The following is a 19,095-nucleotide window of genomic DNA, read 5'->3' as shown; positions in this document are numbered from 1 at the left end:
GGGGAGTTGGAGAGGGAGAAGCAGACTCCCCGCTGAGCAGGGAGCCTGATTCAGTACTTGATCCCAGAACCCTGGGATCATGACCTGAGCCGAAGGCAGACGTCCAATGACTGAGCCACCCAGGCGTCCCAAGAGATTAGTTCTTGTTTGAAAATTAATGTCTTTATTATTCTTTGATGAATACAAGTCCATCAATGTATGCCCAAATTAATGTAACAAACTGATTATGTGCTAATGATTAAAATAGAGACTAATTGCTTTCCTCAGTATCCATTCTACAAGAGTTAGACACATTTATGGACAGTTGTTCACTATGAGTTTCAAGAATATTTCAAGCAGATAAAATGGTCTTTTATAGAAAATGACAATATATAGAGAGAAATCAAGTAAGACTTAAAGAATAATGCCATTATTTTTATTTAAAGCAAGACATGAAAGATTAAACACATCTGCATTTAAATTAGGGAAGGAAGGATGACAGTAAGTAGTGCCTCTAATATACTCTGTGGTCCTCACAGGGAGTGTATTGTATTCACCAGGCCACCAGGCCTCGATGAGTTTTCACTGGGCTACAAGGATCCATCTACCCAGCAGACGGCACAGAGACTGTGAGAGTTCACTTTATGTGTCACCTGCACTGGCCACAGGGTGCCCACACTAAACCTTGTTTCTGGACGCCTCTGCGAGGGCGTTTCCAGAAGGGATGAGCATTTGAATCTGTAGACTCGGTAGACGGCCCTCCCCAGTGTGTGTGGGCATCATCCCATCTGCGCATGACCCGAATACAAGAAAAGGCGGAAGAAAGAGGCATTCACTTCTTTTTTCCGCCTCACTGCTGGAGCCACATCTCATGCTCTCTGCTTCTCAGGCCCGGCTTTCCTCGGTCTCCAGCTGGCAGACGGCAGATCGAGGGACTTCTCAACCGATTTGTCATCATCTCTCTCTCTCTCTCCATATATCTACCTCCTATTGGTTCTGTATCTCTGGAGAACTCTGACTAAAACACACATAGCCAGTCTCCATAAGTGCACAAGAGAAACATCCACAATTCTTGCAATCCAACCACCCATTTTCCACGACAACTATCAAACCGCTTATGTGTTATTTTATCATTTTTTTCATCTCAGTATATTTTTATTACAATTTCATTATAGTTGATGTTTATGGATTGGTCCATACCAAATGCATTTCAGGTAAGCTGTTCCCTAACAACACATGGGAAAGCAGAATCATCCCAGGGAGGGGGGCTGCCTATAAATCCAACTTCTGCCTGTAGACTGAAATGCCATTGATAGAATTTTGACATTAACAACCTTTAATTCTAAAGAGCCTGGGTATCACTGAAGCACCGGAGTGGCTTAGTTAAGTGTCTGACTCTTGGTCTCAGCTCACATCTTAATCTCAGAGTCGTGAGTTCAAGCCTTGTGCTGAGCTCCATGCTGGGTGTGGAGCCTACTTAAAAAAAAAAAAAGATAGGGTATCTTTGACCTTATCTTCTTGAACTTTTTCTTCCATTATCACATGTGCATCTATCTTATTGAGGTCTACAGCACTGTCACTAAACACAAAAATTAACCATGAATATTTTTTAGTTCCATTATATACCTAGCACAGAGGTTCATCTGGTAGGGGGTTAAATACGTTCTGAAAGAAAATGAATTTTAAAATATATGTGCTTTACCTCCTAAAAAATTGTTTTTATAGGAAGCTAGAAAAGAAAATGAAAAAGCCAAAGAAATCATTTATAAAGAAATCACATATAAGGAAACCACGGGAGTGGCCTACACCCCATATCTGGCCAGTTCAAAAGAGCACACGGGCTTCAAGTTATGACGTATCGGGTAAGGCCTCCCCCGCGGACCTCTGAGAGCCTCCGGCAGTGTCGTAAGATATTCAGTATCACGTGAAACCGCTTGTCAGCTTTCAAAGCTGTGAACTCCTTTATGTCAGCTTCCACTATGAAATAGTGACCTGAAAATAAAGATATTAGTACTACTTTTCATAAGGACAACTTTCAGGATGAGATTTAAAGGGATTACATTGTGACCATGAATAACATGGATCATGTTTACCATCATTAGGCAGCCAAAGTTGAGAACAGATATCCTCGGTGAAATTATCAGTATTCTCTCAACTGAAGTTGCATGATGTTTAGCGAAGTGTAGCCCTGCTTATTGTATTACTAGCTGTCTGCTGATATCTTCTGAACTGACTTTTCAAGAAGAAATACGGGATAGTGGTTAAGAGAATGAAATCACTGGCAACTCCATCCCTTAATTGGCTGACCTCGGACAAGAACGGGACGCTCTCTCTGCCTCATCTGCAAAATGGGGGTAACATAGCTCGTAAGATGTGAGGACTAGAGCTCTCAATACACTATCTGGTACGTGGTAAGTGTTTTCATTACTACTCCAATTCTGAAAACACTGGGTAGAGCTTTATAATAGACTCTAAAGCAGTGTTTCTCCGCCTCGAAAGTAGAGACACCTGGAGCTAGGTATTTCTTTCCGTGGCAGCGGTCTTGTGCACTGTACTCAACTGTGCTTTTAGTCTCTGGACACCAGTGGCAGCTCAGCCCTAGCTGTAACAACCCGAATTATCTCCAGCCATGGAGAAAACGTGCCCTACTGGGAAAACCACTCCTGGTTGAGAACTACCTCTCTAGATTCAGAATTTTCTAGAATTCACCTCGTTTCTCACGATTTAGTTGCACTCCAAACATGCACACATATATAAGCTATCATTTTTACCTTTGGTATCTTTCGTTTCTTCGTCAATAAATCTGTGGTAGAGATTTCTGGCCACGGAACTCATGGACTTTTTTGGTTGATGTAGGATCTTGTATTTACTAACCACCGCCTTGTTGATTTCTTTAATAACATCATTAATTTGACAATAGGTTAAGCGAGATTTCATGTACCTGCAAATAAGTATGTGATTAATTTTTAAAGAATCATTATACAAAATTATTTTTTCTTTGAAAAGTGTTTATGTATGATGACTTTATACAGAAGCAAAGATATTAGAACTCTTCATAAAAATACATACATATGTATAGGCACTTGGGTGGCTCACTTGGTTGAACGTCCAACTCTTGGTTTCAGCTCAGGTCATTATCTCAGGGTCGTGAGATGGGGCCCAGTGTCCAGATCCACGTTTAGCATGGAGTCTGCTGGAGATTTTTTTCTCTCCCTTTCCCCTTGCCCCAACCCCCACCAAAATAAATAAATAAATATTTTTAAAAAATGTATATCAACTTCCAAATAAACACATCTCAATAGCTGAAAAATTAAATAGAAACAGAGTATCGGTCGCTTAACTTCCTATTTATATCTGGATGTATTCATCTCCATTCTTTGCCTTAATACTTACTGCCTTAATACTCAGACTTAATACTACAATTTAAAAAAGGGTCTCAAATACTACAATTTAAAACAGGGTCTCTTGCTGGTTAACTGCAAGAGAGAAGTTTATTTAAATATCTTTAAATGTTTGTGAGCAAGGAAAAGAAAAACTTAAATATTAAGTAAAGGGACACCTGGGTAGTTCAGTTGTTAAGTGTCTGCCTTTGGCTAGGGTCACGATCCCAGCGTCCTGGGATCGAACCCCGCATCGGGCTCCCTGGTCAGCGGGAAGCCTGCTTCTCCCTCTCCCTCTCCCTCTGCCCTTGCTTGTGTTCCCTCTCTTTCTATCAAATAAATAAATAAAATCTTTAAAAATATATATAAATAAGGGTGCCTGGTTGGCTCAGTGGATTAAAGCCTCTGCTTTCAGCTCAGGTCATGATCCCAGGGTCCTGGGATCGAGCCCCGCATCGGGCTCAGCAGAGAGCTTGCTTCCCCGCCTCTCTCTGCCTGCCTGTGATCTGTCAAATAAATAAATTAATTAAATATTTTTAAAAAATAATATATATATATATATATATATAAATATATATATATAAATATATATTAAGTAGCTTACATAACTATACCACTCTGGTTTTCTGCTAACTTATCTGTTCTGAGAAAGAAAGGGGAGGAGGGGAAGGGAAGATGGACAACAAAGACCACAACAAAGATGGTGACGACCATCAGGACAGAGAGCCAATAGTGCAGCTGGCAGAGGACAGGGTCTGGGGGCGAGTTGCAGGGAGAGGGGAGCCAGTGTGCAGCTGAATCCACTCTTCCAAACCCATCTCCCTCTTGCCATTCTCCCAGTCACCATACAGTCTTAGAATAAGGCTGAAACAGGAGACTCGATTTCTCTGCACATGCCAAAAACAAAACCCAATCACTTGCCTCAATTTTTCCCTTCAATAAACTGTGGATTCAGTATGTGAAACGCTGCCCTTCACCTCTCCTAATCAAAACTTCTATAATATGAAATAACATATATTATAACTATATATAATAATCATATACTAATATAATATAAACAATATAACATATTAATATGTAAATGATAAAATATAAATAATATAATATAAATAATATATTAATAATAATATATTAGCCAAAAAACATTCATTTTCACTACTCTCTTCTTTTCTTTTATTTAAGAATCTTATTTATTTGAGAGAGGGAGAGAGAGCTGAGCGCGCACCTACAAGCAGGGCGAGTGGCAGGCAGAGGGAGAGGAAGAAGCAGACTCCCCCTGTACAGGGAGCCTGATGCGGAACTCGATCCCAGGACCCCAACAACATGACCTGAGCCAAAGGCAGAGCCTTAAACAACTGAATATTTAAAAAATATTCATGAGCCCATGAGCCCCTATTCTCTTCTTTTCTAAATTCATTTTTGCTTCTGTTGTTTGTAACTATAATTCTTACAAACTGTTGATCCTATAGCTCCCCACAAAGCAATTCCTTTAAGTCCTCTGAACTATTATCTTAATTTCCTCAGTGCCCACCCCCACCTCTGTCAATGTTCTCTATCTTAACTTTACCCTCAGTATTAATTTTTTAAAGATAAAATAAAGAAAAGCCCAATGCTTGGAATACATTTTTCCTTATCCCAATCATCTAAGTTCTCTCAGTCAGTAAATAACCCCTCAGCTTAAAAATGAATAAATGAATACTCTACCAAGACTATCCTAATTTCCTTCATCTCTTCACAGAAGCATTTTATAAAAGCCCATCTACTCCACTGTTCCTCACAGACATTTGCTTCTTTCTTTAGGTCAGCCAATGAGCAACAAAAATAACAGTTTAAAAAATTGAATAGCATCAAACAAAATTTTCATGAAAATAAAGCTATCATAAAATAAATGACTGACAAAAAAAAAAGATTAAAGAGAAAGGTCAGTCTCATTTTAAGGAAATCTAACACAACTAATAAATCCAAGTTTACAATAATAGTTAACAATGGCAAAATGCTCATAATAAAAAAAGCAAGTAAGCTCTAATAGCAGTATAACTACATTGTTGTAATGACAATCAGAAACAACCTATTATACATGTGAAATTAAAATCTGAAAGGAAATACTCCATCTTATCTGGGTGGCAGAACGACAGTTAAGTTTTTTTCTGACAACATTTTCTAAAAAGCTGTTATTTGTAAAATGAAAACATAATACAATATGCAACAATATAAAGCCAAGAAGTTAAGCAAAGCCCTGGATCAATGAGAGTTTAAAAACACGAGTTTCCAGGGGCACTTGGGTGGCTCAGTCGGTGAAGAGTCTGATTCATGATTTCAGCTCAAGTCATGATCTCAGGGTCATGAGATGAAGCCCCACGTGGAGCCCTGCATGGGGCTCTGTGCTCAGTGGGGGGTCTGGATCTTTCTCTCTCCCCCCACCCCTCTAAAATAAATAAATAAATCTTTAAACAAACAAACAGGAGTTTCCATCATGGGCTCTCCATTACTGTCTTCCGTAAAGAGCAAAGCAGACCTCCTTCCAGGGAAGGAATCTTGTCTTACTCACCCCTGCATTGTTCTCAGTGACCCACAGCCCGGAACAGAACACACACTCAAACATATGTGTGGCATAAGTTGAAGAGCAAATGGAAACCAAACACACACAACATTTGCCATTCTAATTCTCAAACCTATACAGCACACGTTCCTTAAAATTCACCAAAACTGAAGCTACTTTTTTCTTTTTTAAGATTTCATTTATTTATTTGAGAGAGGGAGCCCAAGAGAGCACAAGTGGGAAGAGGGAGAGGGACAAGCGGATTTGAAGCTGAGTGAGGAGCCCAACGCAGGGCTTGATCTCACAACCCTGAAATCATGACCTGAGCCGAAAACAAGATATGGACACTTAGCCAACTGAGCCACCCAGGCACCCCAAAACAGCTACTTTTAAAATGTAACTGGATAAATCTGGACCACGAAATGGTCCTGGAGAGGACTCAGCAATACCCTGACCCATCTCTAGATCTTGCTCTGAAGAGCTCTAGACCAAATAAAAACCATGATTTTAACCATCTTCAACTAAAGGTTTCCTGCATTTTCATTGTCTGAGGTAAGACTAGCTGAGAAAAGATCAATATTTGAACACAGCACACTGTGAATATAATCAGGCTTTAGGATGTAAACAATCATGTATGTTGACCTAAAGAGTTGAACGTTAAAATTCTATCTTAAATACTTACGCTGGAATGCCATTAAATTCATCAGAAGTTATAAACGGCATTTCTTTTATACTTCTTTGTTCTTTTGGGGGCTTCTTTGTGGCTGCGGTTTCCTCAACTTTGACTGGTTCCTCAGGGTCAAGATCTGAGACATTAGCACTGCAGACAGAGATGCACAGAGGTACAAGCGATCATCAGAATTTCATAGCATACTAGGAAGTTTTCCCAACTGAAAACAATCCGTTAACAAATACAAGATTCACCTTATTATAATTGTATAGCCAAAAAAATTTTTTTAAAGATTTTACTCATTTATTTGACAGACAGAGATCACAAGTAGGCAGAGAGGCAGGCAGAGAGAAAAGAGGAAGCAGGCTCCCCACCCAGCAGAGAGCCCAATGCGGGGCTTGATCCCAGGACCCTGAGATCATGACCTGAGCTGAAGGCAGAGGCCTCAACCCACTGAGCCACCCAGGCGCCCCTATCCAAAAATTTTTGCCGCCCCTTCTCCTATCGTTCATGAAGATCTGAATAGTGAAGAGAACACTGAAAAAAGAAGTCCCCAAATCTTTAGTAGTAGAATTATATTTACACACCCAAAACACAGGTGTATGCTGTACCTAGGCTAAACGTCTTCATCGGTTATCCCACTGGCTTCTCAAAGTCAATACGTGTCAAGTCGAATTTATCTTAACCTCTAAACAGCTTCTCTTCCTAACTCCATAATTCTGAACATAGAAACATTAATCTTCTTATACTTCTATTTTTCTAGTTTATCCCACTGGTTGCTAGCATCAGTCTCTGCCTGTTGCAGATTCATTTTAGTTGCCAGCAATGAGCATGGAACTTTTGGCTTCAGTCCTACCCAATTTTTAGAGTCAGTGAGAAGCCTAATATAGTTCCTACCCCACTAACTAAGAGTCTAGAAATAGGCTGTAGCTTCTGGGTGATTTAGCTGCCAGGGAAGGAACAGACCCTTGCTGGCAGCAGCAAGTGAAGCCATGCTGGCTCGACTACTCCGAAACAGAAATGGGAGACAGGAGACAGAGCAAATCCAACCCAAGAGCAAGTGAAGGGAATCCCAGAAACACAGGAAGATGAGACCCCAAGATGACAGCTGAGCACCAGACATGAGGGAACCAGGCCCGACTGAGGCGCCATGACTGCAGATGGACATATGGTTAGGTTGTCGAGATGAAGATGACCAATGCTATGGTACCATCAACCTTCCATGAGTGTTAACATGAGACTTCATGGTGAGCCTGGCAGATTCTTGGCTCTACTTGCTTGTCTTCACCAGATGCTAAGAGAAATTCCTGATTTTTTCCTTCATGCTCTGCTGCGACTGTCAGCTGAAAAGAACCATTTCAAGCTACAGAAAGGTTCTGCTATGACCTTGGCTGAAAGCTGAAACTAAGCCACAGTGAGGTCGGGAGAAGAAAATTCCTCCTATTCCCTAAGCCATAGTCCTGCTGGCTGTCTGATGTCCAGCCCACGGCACAATCCTGGCAGATGTCCTGTGATGACCTCAGCTCCGAGCTTTCATTCATGACCTCACCCACCATTTTCTCTTCTTGCAGGGACACTGCAGGGGAGCCTGACCATGTCAAGTACTCTGTGGAGCTTATCTTTTTCTAGAGAACTTCAACCATCCGCAGTAATGTGGCTCATCTCCCACACGGCAAGGCTCATGCCTTCCTTTCAGGTTTTCAAATTTAAGCAGCATCATGTTTATAGAAACACATGTGCAAGAGTATGATTATCACAAACAGCAGGATGGCTACCTCTTTGATAAAGGAAAGGTCTGCAAGAGAAGAAGGGTTGTGAGGTACAGGTAATATCGTATTTCTTAATCTGAAAGTTAGATACACTGATGTTTGTTTAATTCTTCAATTTGCACAAATAATGGTTAGTCACTTTTCTGGATATATATGATACATTTCAGAAGTTAAAAATTTTTATATTACACATGGAATGTTTTTACACCCTTGGAACCCCCTTTTAGAAATGTAACTTTGGTGGCAGATGCCTGGAGAGGGGGAGCAGTGGAACCACGGAAGGACAAAGCACAGGAGCTCTCAAATCACAAAGACACGGGATGATGGGAGATCGCACCCAGAGCCAGCCGATGAGAACAGAAGAGAGGGCTGCGACAGACAAAACCCTATAGAGGCAGCGTGCATGGCTGAGGGCTACAGAGAGAAAGACAGGCGGAAGGTACCCAGCTCCTGTCCAGGGGAAGTGGGGAAGGCAGCAGGCACGATGGGTTGGTAACAAGGAACTGGTCGGTTTGGCCTCAGACATGCAGAGCTGGAGGGAACAGCTCATGTGCTAGGCTCCTGGCAAGCAGCAGAGGTCACGTCAAGGCTGGAGTTGGGACATTTGAGAGCACTGACTATGGTGGAAGGGAAGCGTGGGCCAAACACAGCTTTAGGAGATGCCCGTAATTTAAAGGAGGGCAGAGAAACGGGAGGCAGCCAAGTCAGAGGTGCGGGATGACCACGGAGCACTGGGACAGAGCAGAACACAGCGTTTCAGAAACAAAGAGACAGCGAAATACAATCTGGAAAGAAGGATCGGGGCTGCAGGGAAATTTCTGGGTCAGCTTTCTAAGTGTGGTGGTACTAGCAGCCCAGGGACAGGCAGAGGGGGGCTCTGGGGAAAAGGGGAGGCGCAAACACATACTGGTGGGGGACACACAGGGGACACTAGTTGTGGGGGAGGGAAGAAAAGCTAAGTGTTTTGTTCCTTTGGCTGTTTATAAGATGGGAACTTCATTAAGCTTATTTTTGCCCTAAGACAGTGGTTCTCAAGGATCAGGGAGAGTCTGTCCCCCAGAGGACACATGGCAATGTGAGGAGACATTTTTTCATTGTCACAACTGGGCATGGGTGCGGCTGGGGGGATGGGGGGTCCCCTTAGCATGTAGTTGGTAGACGGAGATCAGGCATGCTACTGAACCTCCTCACTGTCCTCACAACAAGGAATCATCTGGCTGAAGATGGCCGAGGTTGACCAACTCTGGTCTGAGGTAAAGAAACGAGACAAAGTGGGAAAAGAGAGCCTCGCGGACACTCGCCCGTGGGAAAGACGCACGACGATTTCTGCGGAGGCAGCAGGATAACTATTTCTAGGGTAAATGTTAAGAAAACCAACAAACACTAACAAAACCACAAGTCCATAAGAAAGCAAAGAGCTGAGGTGTTGAAGAGTTTGATAAATGCAGATAGCAAGAATCATTATAAATACACTTACAAGTTCTGGCTTACTGTTACTTGAGGCAAATGGGGAGGAATGTTTTCTTTGAGATGCTCCACGTCTTTATAATCCTCTTCAAGGGATTCAGAGAGTTCCTAAAATTAAAAAAAAAAAAAAAAAATAGCTCCCAAGTAAGCGTCTGTCCCACCAGTGTGTGTTTTAAGACACTGTAAAGAGCGCAATCACAACCACAATGACAGTGACTGGGAGTGTTCAGAACACAGGAGGTGGGAAAGCACTGCCTGTAGCATTATTTTTTTTACAAACCCTCTGGTTTCCAGAGCTGGTTTTAGATGGCAATACAGTAGCTTTCTCTACTGGTTTTCAGAGAACAATGGTTATAATCACATTACAGCAGGGAGGGTTGACATGTCACCTTGGAGAGCAACTAAAAAATGCATGAAGGATTTTTGTTTGTCATTCTAGTAAATTGCTTTTGTCGACTTAACAAACATTCCCCGGTGTTATCTGTACAGCAGCGCCAGGAGGATGGTGCATGGCTGGAGCACACGTCCGAGACGCTCCTCAGAACCACCAGCATCGCTGACACCCACATACCCTGGCTTAATGGAAATTTCCACTGGCTTCTGAGTGCTTTGCTTTTGTTTTGTCTTTACCTTTCGCTAGAACTTGAGGCTATGAACTCATGCAAATTTAATAAGAAAAATACTCAACACCTTTAGATTGCTGACTTCTGATTCTCAATCGTAAGATGAACAAAAATTCTAAATAGCCTTCCATTCTGAACGTAATGTTCTTTAGGCCCACACTTAACTCTGGGCACTCCTGGATAGGTTAGAACTGAAACCAATATTGGTTTCTGTTTTGAATTTATAGGACATCTTTCTTTCTAAGAGCTGAATGACATTCATAGCCACTAATTTCATTTCAGCAGTAGTAGGATTCATGCCCATTCCTATAGTGGAAAAACAGATTATTTTAAATGGAAAAAATTAAGGATTATAAGGCTGAAAGGGACCATAGAGGCCACCTCGTTCAATCTCAGGGAGCCCACCAATAGCTCCAACAGCACGAGGTAACTATGTACAGGTTGTGTATTTTCCCAGAAGTACACAAGCACTCTCATTAGCTTAGTCAGTTAGAAAGCTTATTTAAATCAAAATGGGGTGTGACTGAGACTCAAATTTTTCTGTACTTGAGAATCCTTATATTACACTTCATAGAACAGAGAAATGCAGAATAGAAGGACCTAAGAAATCCTTCAGTATGACCCATTATTTTCCAAAGGATGACCACAAGACCCAAAGAGGTAAAAGGGCTTTCTCAGGGTGGCAGAAGGTGCTGAGCGCAGCCAGGGCGAGAATCTGCATCTCCTCAGCCCAGGCTAGGTGTTCCTTCCACATCACTCTATCAGATCATTTGTTTAAATTAATGCTACCAAGATTTATTTAGGAAATCTTCCTTTTCAGTATAGTTCAATTTCACTGGCTACCCACATAAAGAAACAAACACCTGAGGAGCTCTGGAGTCCTTTATACTAAGAAGATACAGTGTATACCATTAATAATAATTTACAGCAAGAACATTTGGAATGTAAAGAATCCAGAATTCCCTGGTGATTAGGCAGTTTGTATTTATTGCCCTTTCGTTTCTTCATTGTAAAAACATTACCTTGAGTGAATGGTTGGTTTGTTCTTGATACTGAATCTCCAATTCCAATTTATTTAGAAGTTCATTTACAACAATGATCTCATCTCCTATTTTATCTAATTTAGTCCTCAAGGCAGGTTCCTGACCTATTAGTAAACAAAGAGATAATGAAAAATCAAGTATACAGAAAAGTATTAGCACACCGTATTCTTCTCAATCTCAACCCAATTAAACTCTTGGGCCAGAGCTTTACCTGAGAGAGACACTTGGGGGAGGAGAAAGGACTACTGTTTCAGGTTCTAGAACTTGTCTCCATGGATAATCTTTTTTTTTTTTTTTAAGATTTTATTTATTTATTTATTTGACAGAGATCACAAGTAGGCAGAGAGGCAGGCAGAGAGAGAGGAAGGGAAGCAGCTTCCCTGCTGAGTAGAAAGCCAGACGCAGGGCTCGATCCCAGGACCCTGGGATCATGACCTGAGCTGAAGACAGAGGCTTTAACCCACTGAGCCACCCAGGCGCCCTCCATGGATAATCTTAAGACCTCATTTCTAAGTAATATGGTAGTGAAGGAAGGGAGAGGTAAGTACAAAGTGTCCCCTGAGTCCCTTGATTTTGGCAAAGTCCTCCACTATAATAACACACCTAGAAATGTTGGATTAAAAAAAACACACACACACGCAAAAAAGCCCTTCTACCCTCAACCCTTCTACAGTTGAGCTTTCATGAGAACATGATAAATCTCCAATGGCTTTGGCATGAAGACAGACCCACACAGGCAATATGGGGGAGCTGATGCTACAACAGCCTCAACTGGGTGTGCAGAGGAAACCTGGAGAGAGTTGTTTACCAGTCTCAGCAACCCAACACATTTGGTTTTAATGGGGTCAAGAACCAAGGCTTTGATAACTCAAAGCACAGGGTGTTGGAAGTGAGAATCCCAAAGGAGACTCATTCATGGGGTAAACCTTCAGTGAAATTGCATTCCTCAAAATTCTGTCACTGGCCAGGGAGAGAAGCTTTTGTCTTGGACTGGTTCTCAAGGGTATGTGGGAGATGGGGGAGAGCTTCTCTTTATGATCTGTAGTACTGGCTTGGGATGCACTTGGGTTTGAGATTCATATTAAACAGAAAAAGTAACATAAAAGTCACAGGCTAGTCATAAGCCTGGAGTTTTTGACAGAAACAAACATCAGGTGTTTATAAAGCAGCATGCTCTCATACTCCCAACGCCCCCTCCAGCACCCCTCAAATCCATAGATTTGAGAATGGGAAAACCAGAGTCTCCTCCTCCCTAGAAATAAAAGTAGGAATAAAAAAAAATTTTTATGAGATCAGAAGCACAAAAGAAAAACTATCATCATAATCAAGTATTTCCATCTTTACTTCTAATAACCAATGAAATGTATGTAAGTAAAGACACTATTAGGGAGATGGGGAAAAAAATAAAGAAAAGCATAATTCGACCATATCTGTAGATTCTGGAGGCTGTAGTGTGAAATGGCCAGAAGGTCCAAGACCTAAAGTCAGAGACACCGGCACCTACCTCAAGGTTACTGTGAAGATAAGCAACAACATATATATAAGATGGGTTGAACATTGTGCCTGGAAATCTAGTAAAACACTCAGTAAATGCTAACTACTATTCCTCATTAACATGACAAGCAATATATAATTCTTATCTAATATCATTAATTAATTCTTATCTAATATCATTACCATTATCTATATCATTATCATACCATAATCATATCATTATCTAATATCTAATAATTCTTATCTAATATCAATGTTAATCGCATTTGACAGTAGGTTCATAATGACTAAAAGAAATTAGTAAGGAAGTAAGAGTACAGATGTCTCTATCAAGATTAATTTCAGGGAGTTAAATAACTAGTGTGGACACACTTGCATTTCAAATAACTTTTAGTCACCTCATTTTAGGGCCCTGTCTACTGATTTCGTAACTTACGGCAGCTAGAGTGGCAAACAGATAAGGGTAAATAGAGTGAGCTCTATTAAATGAGCGATGGAGGGGCACCTGGGTGGCTCGGTGGGTTAAGCCTCTGCCTTCAGCTCAGGTCATGATCTCAGGGTCCTGGGATCGAGCCCCACATTGCGCTCTCTGCTCGGAGGGGAGTCTGCTCCCCACTTCCCCCGTCTCTCTCTACCTGCCTCTCTGCCTACTTGTGATCTCTGTCAAATAGATAAAATCTTTAAAAATAAATAAATAAATAAATAAGCGATGGAACCAAATAGACAAATCATTCTCTCCACATACAAATGATAGTGTGTAATGATCTAATAGGTCACATTGCTTCGGCAAACCTCATGCTTTGGTGGGGTCATTTGAATTCAAGGTTTAGTTGTTTTAGAGGTCTCTAAATTTTATCTTTTTATCATACAGTAATCATGCCCCTAGAAAGAAAAGGCTAAACAGGACATTAAAAATCTAGATGTCCTTTTTGGGTTATTCAATAAAAGTGGCACAGAAGTAGGAAGAATACTAGACTGGGAATCAGGATCCAAAATGGTAGTTCCAACCGACCACCATGAGCTAGGGAGCTCGGCAAGTGACTTGACTTCTGAGAGTCATGTGTGAAATGAGAGAGCTGGAGAAGAACCCACACTCCCCTCAGCTTGCACTTTCTACAGAGAAAGTAAGCCGTAAATTGTACAATGGGTGGTGTTCCTTTACTGAAGGTTCTCGACAAGAAATGAAGAATACGAAAGTCCCTAGAAGGACATGTATAATTCAAACGGGCATTTCAACATTATAATTTCATATTCTTAAGAATGTCTTAAATTATCAATTCACAGTACAAACTACAGTGAAATTCACTACAATTTTCCCAGCAAATAGAATTCTGCCTATAAATAAATCTTAAGCTCTCCTAACATAGACTCGGGAGCTCACAATTTTTGTAAACAGTACTTTCCCAGACTTGACTAGTATCACCCATTTCTTTGCACTGTCATTGCCTCATCCTCTTTCAGCCCTTCTGAATATTCTGGAAGATGGTTACAACCTCCAAGCTTCTGGACATTAGAAAACTGGACATTTTCAATCAGTTGTTTCCTAGTCATATATAAAGATCAGATTCCTGCAAAGCAAGCTGCTAGATGGAGAATGGGCTATTTTTACCCCTGTGGGTCTTTTTCACTTCTATTTTTACCCCTTACCTTTCAGTATCTCTAGCTTTACCACCACAAATGCCAGATAACCTTCAAATCTTCCTATTGTATCTTGTGTATCTCAGAAAAACACAAGCCATTAAGTCTAATTAATATGCAGGTCATTGTTCACTATAACTTACATTTTAGTACTCTGCTATATTCAAACTATTAATGCTGGAGCGCTTCAAAAAACCACTGTTTGAAAGTTAAAATGTCGAGGCTTAACCAGACTTAGGATATTCAAAGTGGAACCAGGCTTAGGATATTAAAAGTGGAACAATAATTAAAATGCATTTTACATCTATGTCAGTGGAATCTGTTCTACTTACCACAATTTCTAAGTGACAGAGTTCTTTTAATATTGCTAATCTTTTCATTAATATGAGAGCATAATTGTTCCAGATCTGAGGAGGCCATCCTTTAATCCTCCTTAGAAAAAATAAAGAAATAAACATTTACAAAAACAGAAAGGACAAGTTTCTGTTTACTTTCAAAATCCATACAGGCATTTACCAGTACTGATCCAGTAATGTGATCCAGTAAGTGAACCACAGATGTGATACACTAAATCACATCTTGAAAAGAAAGTGCAAAAACTCAATTTCTTCCAATTCTACAAAATTCAGTTTTTAACTAGAATCCAATACTGACTAGTCTTTGAGCCTTCTGGAATCAATGCATCCCAAACCAAAGTACAGGGGACTTAGGGGGACAAATGCACGACTTATATATAAAGACAACTATGAAATCTTCTTTAAAAATGTAAAGTGCACATGAATTAAAAAGAAAGCACACAGTAAGGGCAAAGAAACGAGTCCAAGTGAGCATTTCTCCCAGGCTGCCGGGGACTGGAGCTTTACGGTTTGGAGCTGATACAGAGGCAGGGGGAGGGGAAGGGAAGGAGTCAGTTATTCATTCCGAGGGTAGGACAGATCTAAAGCATCCACTGCAGCCAACCGAGCGGTGGGGAGACGGAGCGCAGTCCCTCGGCTCGGCCTGGCGGCCCCGCGCCCCCATTCTGCCCAAACAATGCCTCCGCCGGATCCCCAACTTCAGATTCCAACCTGCCGCGGGTCCGGGAGCAAAGCACCACTCGCTACACGATCGCCAGCCTCGGAGACCCCAGCCTCGGAAGCCCGGGATAAGAGACTCCGGGAGCGAAATTCAAAGTGCCCGCCAGGACCCCGCGCCGCGCACGCGCACGTCGGCGCTCCCGGAACGCGGGCTGCTCGAGTTCCGGCGCCCTAAAGTGCCACAGAGGGGGCGGGGCCACAGCGGGGCGGAGCCACAACGGGGCGGGGGGGGCGGGGCGGGGGAAAAGGCGGGGCTGGGGGGGATTGACGCGCACGTCTGCTGGAGCCCAGAGCTCCTCCCAGTCCAGGCGGTCCCGGATGATCCCGGTCGCTCGTCCAGTCTCGGCTGCAGGCCTGCCGGGGCTCGCGCGCTCCGGGAATCAAATACTGAGCTCCAACAGTAGGTGTGTCCAGGCTGGTGGCAACGTTAGAATCCCCAGGGACAGCTTTTACAAAATTCCAATGCCTACGCTGGACCCCAAGCCTACGCTGGACCCCAAGTCTTTGAAATCAGACACCCTGGAAGTGGGGTCCACGCCCTAATATTCTAAAAACCACCCCAGAAAATTCCAGAAATTCCTCCAGTTTGTGAGCTTAAAGACAGGGACCTTCTCTTCCTGGAGTTTACAGCCTCTGTAAGGGCAAATACAAATTTAAACTAAGAAAAAGTGTTAATTCTCCCTGTTGGGGGGGAAAAAAAAAGAAAGAAAGAAAGCATCCCCAAGCTGCTGTGACAACTCCACAGTCATCAACTATCCAGATTCCTTCTTTCTTTTGAAGACATCATCCATAGCATCATGCATTCTGGCCTTGGGATTTCCTGTGATGCAAGATGACCCCCGTTCCTTCCTCAGATCTCGGTCTACAGTAGCAGAAAAGAAGAGGCAGGGGTATCAGGCTCACTTACCAGCTGAGCCACCATCTTTAAAAAGTTTTTTTGGAAGCCACACCCAGTGGCTTCTCTCTGCTTTCCACAGGCCATTCACATCTGCAAAGTAGACTAAAAGAAAAAAATCATTATTTTTTTTTTTTTTTAGACAGTTACATTGCATCCTCAACCATATAGGGGTTCTGTTTGTAAGGGAGAAGGAGAGCATAGGTTCTGGGTAGGCAAATAGCATACTTGGCTGTTTTTACTTATTACTTTTAAAAATTTCTGGGAAATTTCAAACTTAAATTAAAATAGGATAGTGAACCCGGTGCTCAACCCATCACCCCAACTTCAACCATTATTAACTTATCCCAGATCATGTTTCATTTGTACCTCCTCTCCTCTCACCCTTTTCCTACTGGATTTTTTTTTCCTACTGGAATATTTTAAAGCAAATTTCAGATATTGTATCTTTCCTCCAAAAACATTTATATGCTTATCTCCAGAAGATAGAAACTCTTTAAAAATCACATTAGCATTATCACACACAAATATTTTAACAATTACTTCTCAATAACAAATATCCAGCCAGTGTTCAGTTTCCCCTGATTGTATCATTGTTTATTTCAAAAACTATTGGTTTGATTTAGAATCCAAATAAGTTACACATTATTTGGCTGATACATTTTCAATGTGTCTTTTAATTTTGACACACCTACTTGTCTAAAGCTAAAGTCCTTTAACAGAACAAAGCCTTTCATTGTAGGACTAAATGTGAGGCTTCAAATATCAATATCTAAGAAAAATAACAACGCAAATGCACTCTGTAGCATCAAACACAAACATTTTCAGATTCTTTCCCATGAGAAAATAAACAGGAAGACCAAAGCATAAAGGCAGTCATTACAAGGTGGGGGGATGTGGGGGGAAAATTTGAGCAATTAGATTGCACTGCCTGATTCATATTTCTTTCCAATATAGGATTATTTATGAGGATTTCAAGTACAATGACAGAAACTCAATCCAAACCAACTTAAGCAAGGAAAAAAGACTTTCTTTGGCTTATAAAATTGTAAAGTGTGCATATATATGTGTCTACAGTTGTAGCTGGACCCAGGAACTCAAACATCCTATTAAAGAACAGTCTCCTTCTCTCAGTTCTGCATTCCTCTGTGTCAATTCCATTTTCAGGCAGGCTTTTCCCTATGGTAACCTCTGGTACCTCTAGACTTATACTCTAATAGGTTAGCAGTTCTTGCTTTCCCAACAGATCTGGCAAAAGCCCCAGGATTTCACCTCATTGTCCTAATTTGGGTCATCTGCCCAGTCTTAAACTATTTTATCAGCCTTTTTAGGGGGGTGGAATGGTCTGACTGGCTAGACATTCAGGAGCTGGAAGTTAGGATAATCCTACCCTAAACAGGGGATCCAAAAGTAGGACAGAAGTAGTCTCTGAAACATTATTTTATGGGAGAGGAGGAGGAAGTTGGGAAGGGTTGTTTTGACCAAAAGTTTGCTGGGGAAGAGCAAGAGTTCAGAGTGATGATGATTTCTCATTGGCTGAGTTGCAGAGAGAGTTAATTTCTCCTAGGAGATACTATGTACATCTTTCTCTGCTGGGGCTTATAATTAATGGTTCTTTCTTGTTGGTGATTCTTCTATTGGGGTCTATAATTGACAATTCTTCCTGTAACTGACACAGAATAGAAGGCTTCCCCTTCTAGCCACCTGATTCCACCTTAGAGAGGTTTCCCTTTATTAATATTTACAAGAGCAAGATATAAGAAATTGCTGGACTGGTCCTTGCAAGAAATATAATCAAGAGTTAAAGCAATGTGAACTCTAGTCTCCAGGGAAAAATAATATCAGAAAACTTTTATTGGGTACTTCATCTAATTCAGGCATTTTACACATATTACCCTGTTTAGACTTTGTAATAAACTTATGAATACTTACGATTATGACCTATAATTTACAGATGAGCAACTGGGGCTTATAATTAAGTAACTTCCCCAAGTCGGTATTTAGAGCCTGTCCTCTTTCCCATGATGCTCCGCGGCCTCTCGGGTGCAAGGGTCAGTCACTTGCTCCTATGCTTTATGTTTCTGAACCTAAAGACTTCCATCATCATTTAATTCCTTCATGTGAAGTATATTATCACACGAATAATTCTAGATTCTTTATGAATTCTAAGCTTTTGATACCCAATGGACTTTGACGAAATACTTTACTTCCTTTCTGTCTTGTTCTTACAGCAAGGGGTCAAGTTTAATTTCTGGATGTCCCAAAGTCAGAACAATTAAGGTCCTCATTGTAGAACAAAGATCAAAAATCTCTTTAAGCCCTAGGACTCTGCATTCTGGGAAACTTAGGAAATATTTAATCCCCTGGTTTTGACAGTGGATAGTGACCAATAAGTTTGGGGACAGTTTTATAGCTGTCATTTCAGAAGAGGAAAGGTCTATTGTATAGATGTGGTACAATCTGAGATGCATCACTGATCACGAACAGGTCTGACCCTTTGGGAAGTAATAACATTCAAGGCA

At 41.4% G+C, this 19,095-nt stretch overlaps 1 protein-coding gene across 1 annotated transcript; it reads right to left on the bottom strand.

The window, feature by feature from the left end:
- Nucleotides 1–393: 393 nt before the first annotated feature.
- Nucleotides 394–15,839, bottom strand: SKA1 (spindle and kinetochore associated complex subunit 1). Its single transcript, XM_059410060.1, has 7 exons — nt 15,670–15,839; nt 14,935–15,034; nt 11,450–11,574; nt 9,815–9,912; nt 6,581–6,718; nt 2,751–2,920; nt 394–1,971 (listed from the first exon to the last, which is right to left on the bottom strand). The coding sequence occupies exons 2-7, from the start codon at nt 15,020–15,022 to the stop codon at nt 1,823–1,825; spliced, it is 768 nt and encodes a 255-aa protein (XP_059266043.1). The 5' UTR covers nt 15,023–15,034; nt 15,670–15,839; the 3' UTR covers nt 394–1,822.
- Between the last annotated feature and the right edge of the window lie 3,256 nt (nt 15,840–19,095).

This window comes from Mustela nigripes, chromosome 8 (genome assembly GCF_022355385.1).
Source record: "Mustela nigripes isolate SB6536 chromosome 8, MUSNIG.SB6536, whole genome shotgun sequence".
Classification (NCBI taxonomy): Eukaryota; Metazoa; Chordata; class Mammalia; order Carnivora; family Mustelidae; genus Mustela; species Mustela nigripes.
The sequence above is the reverse complement of the archived record's forward strand: the minus strand, read 5'-3'. Positions and strand labels throughout refer to the sequence as shown.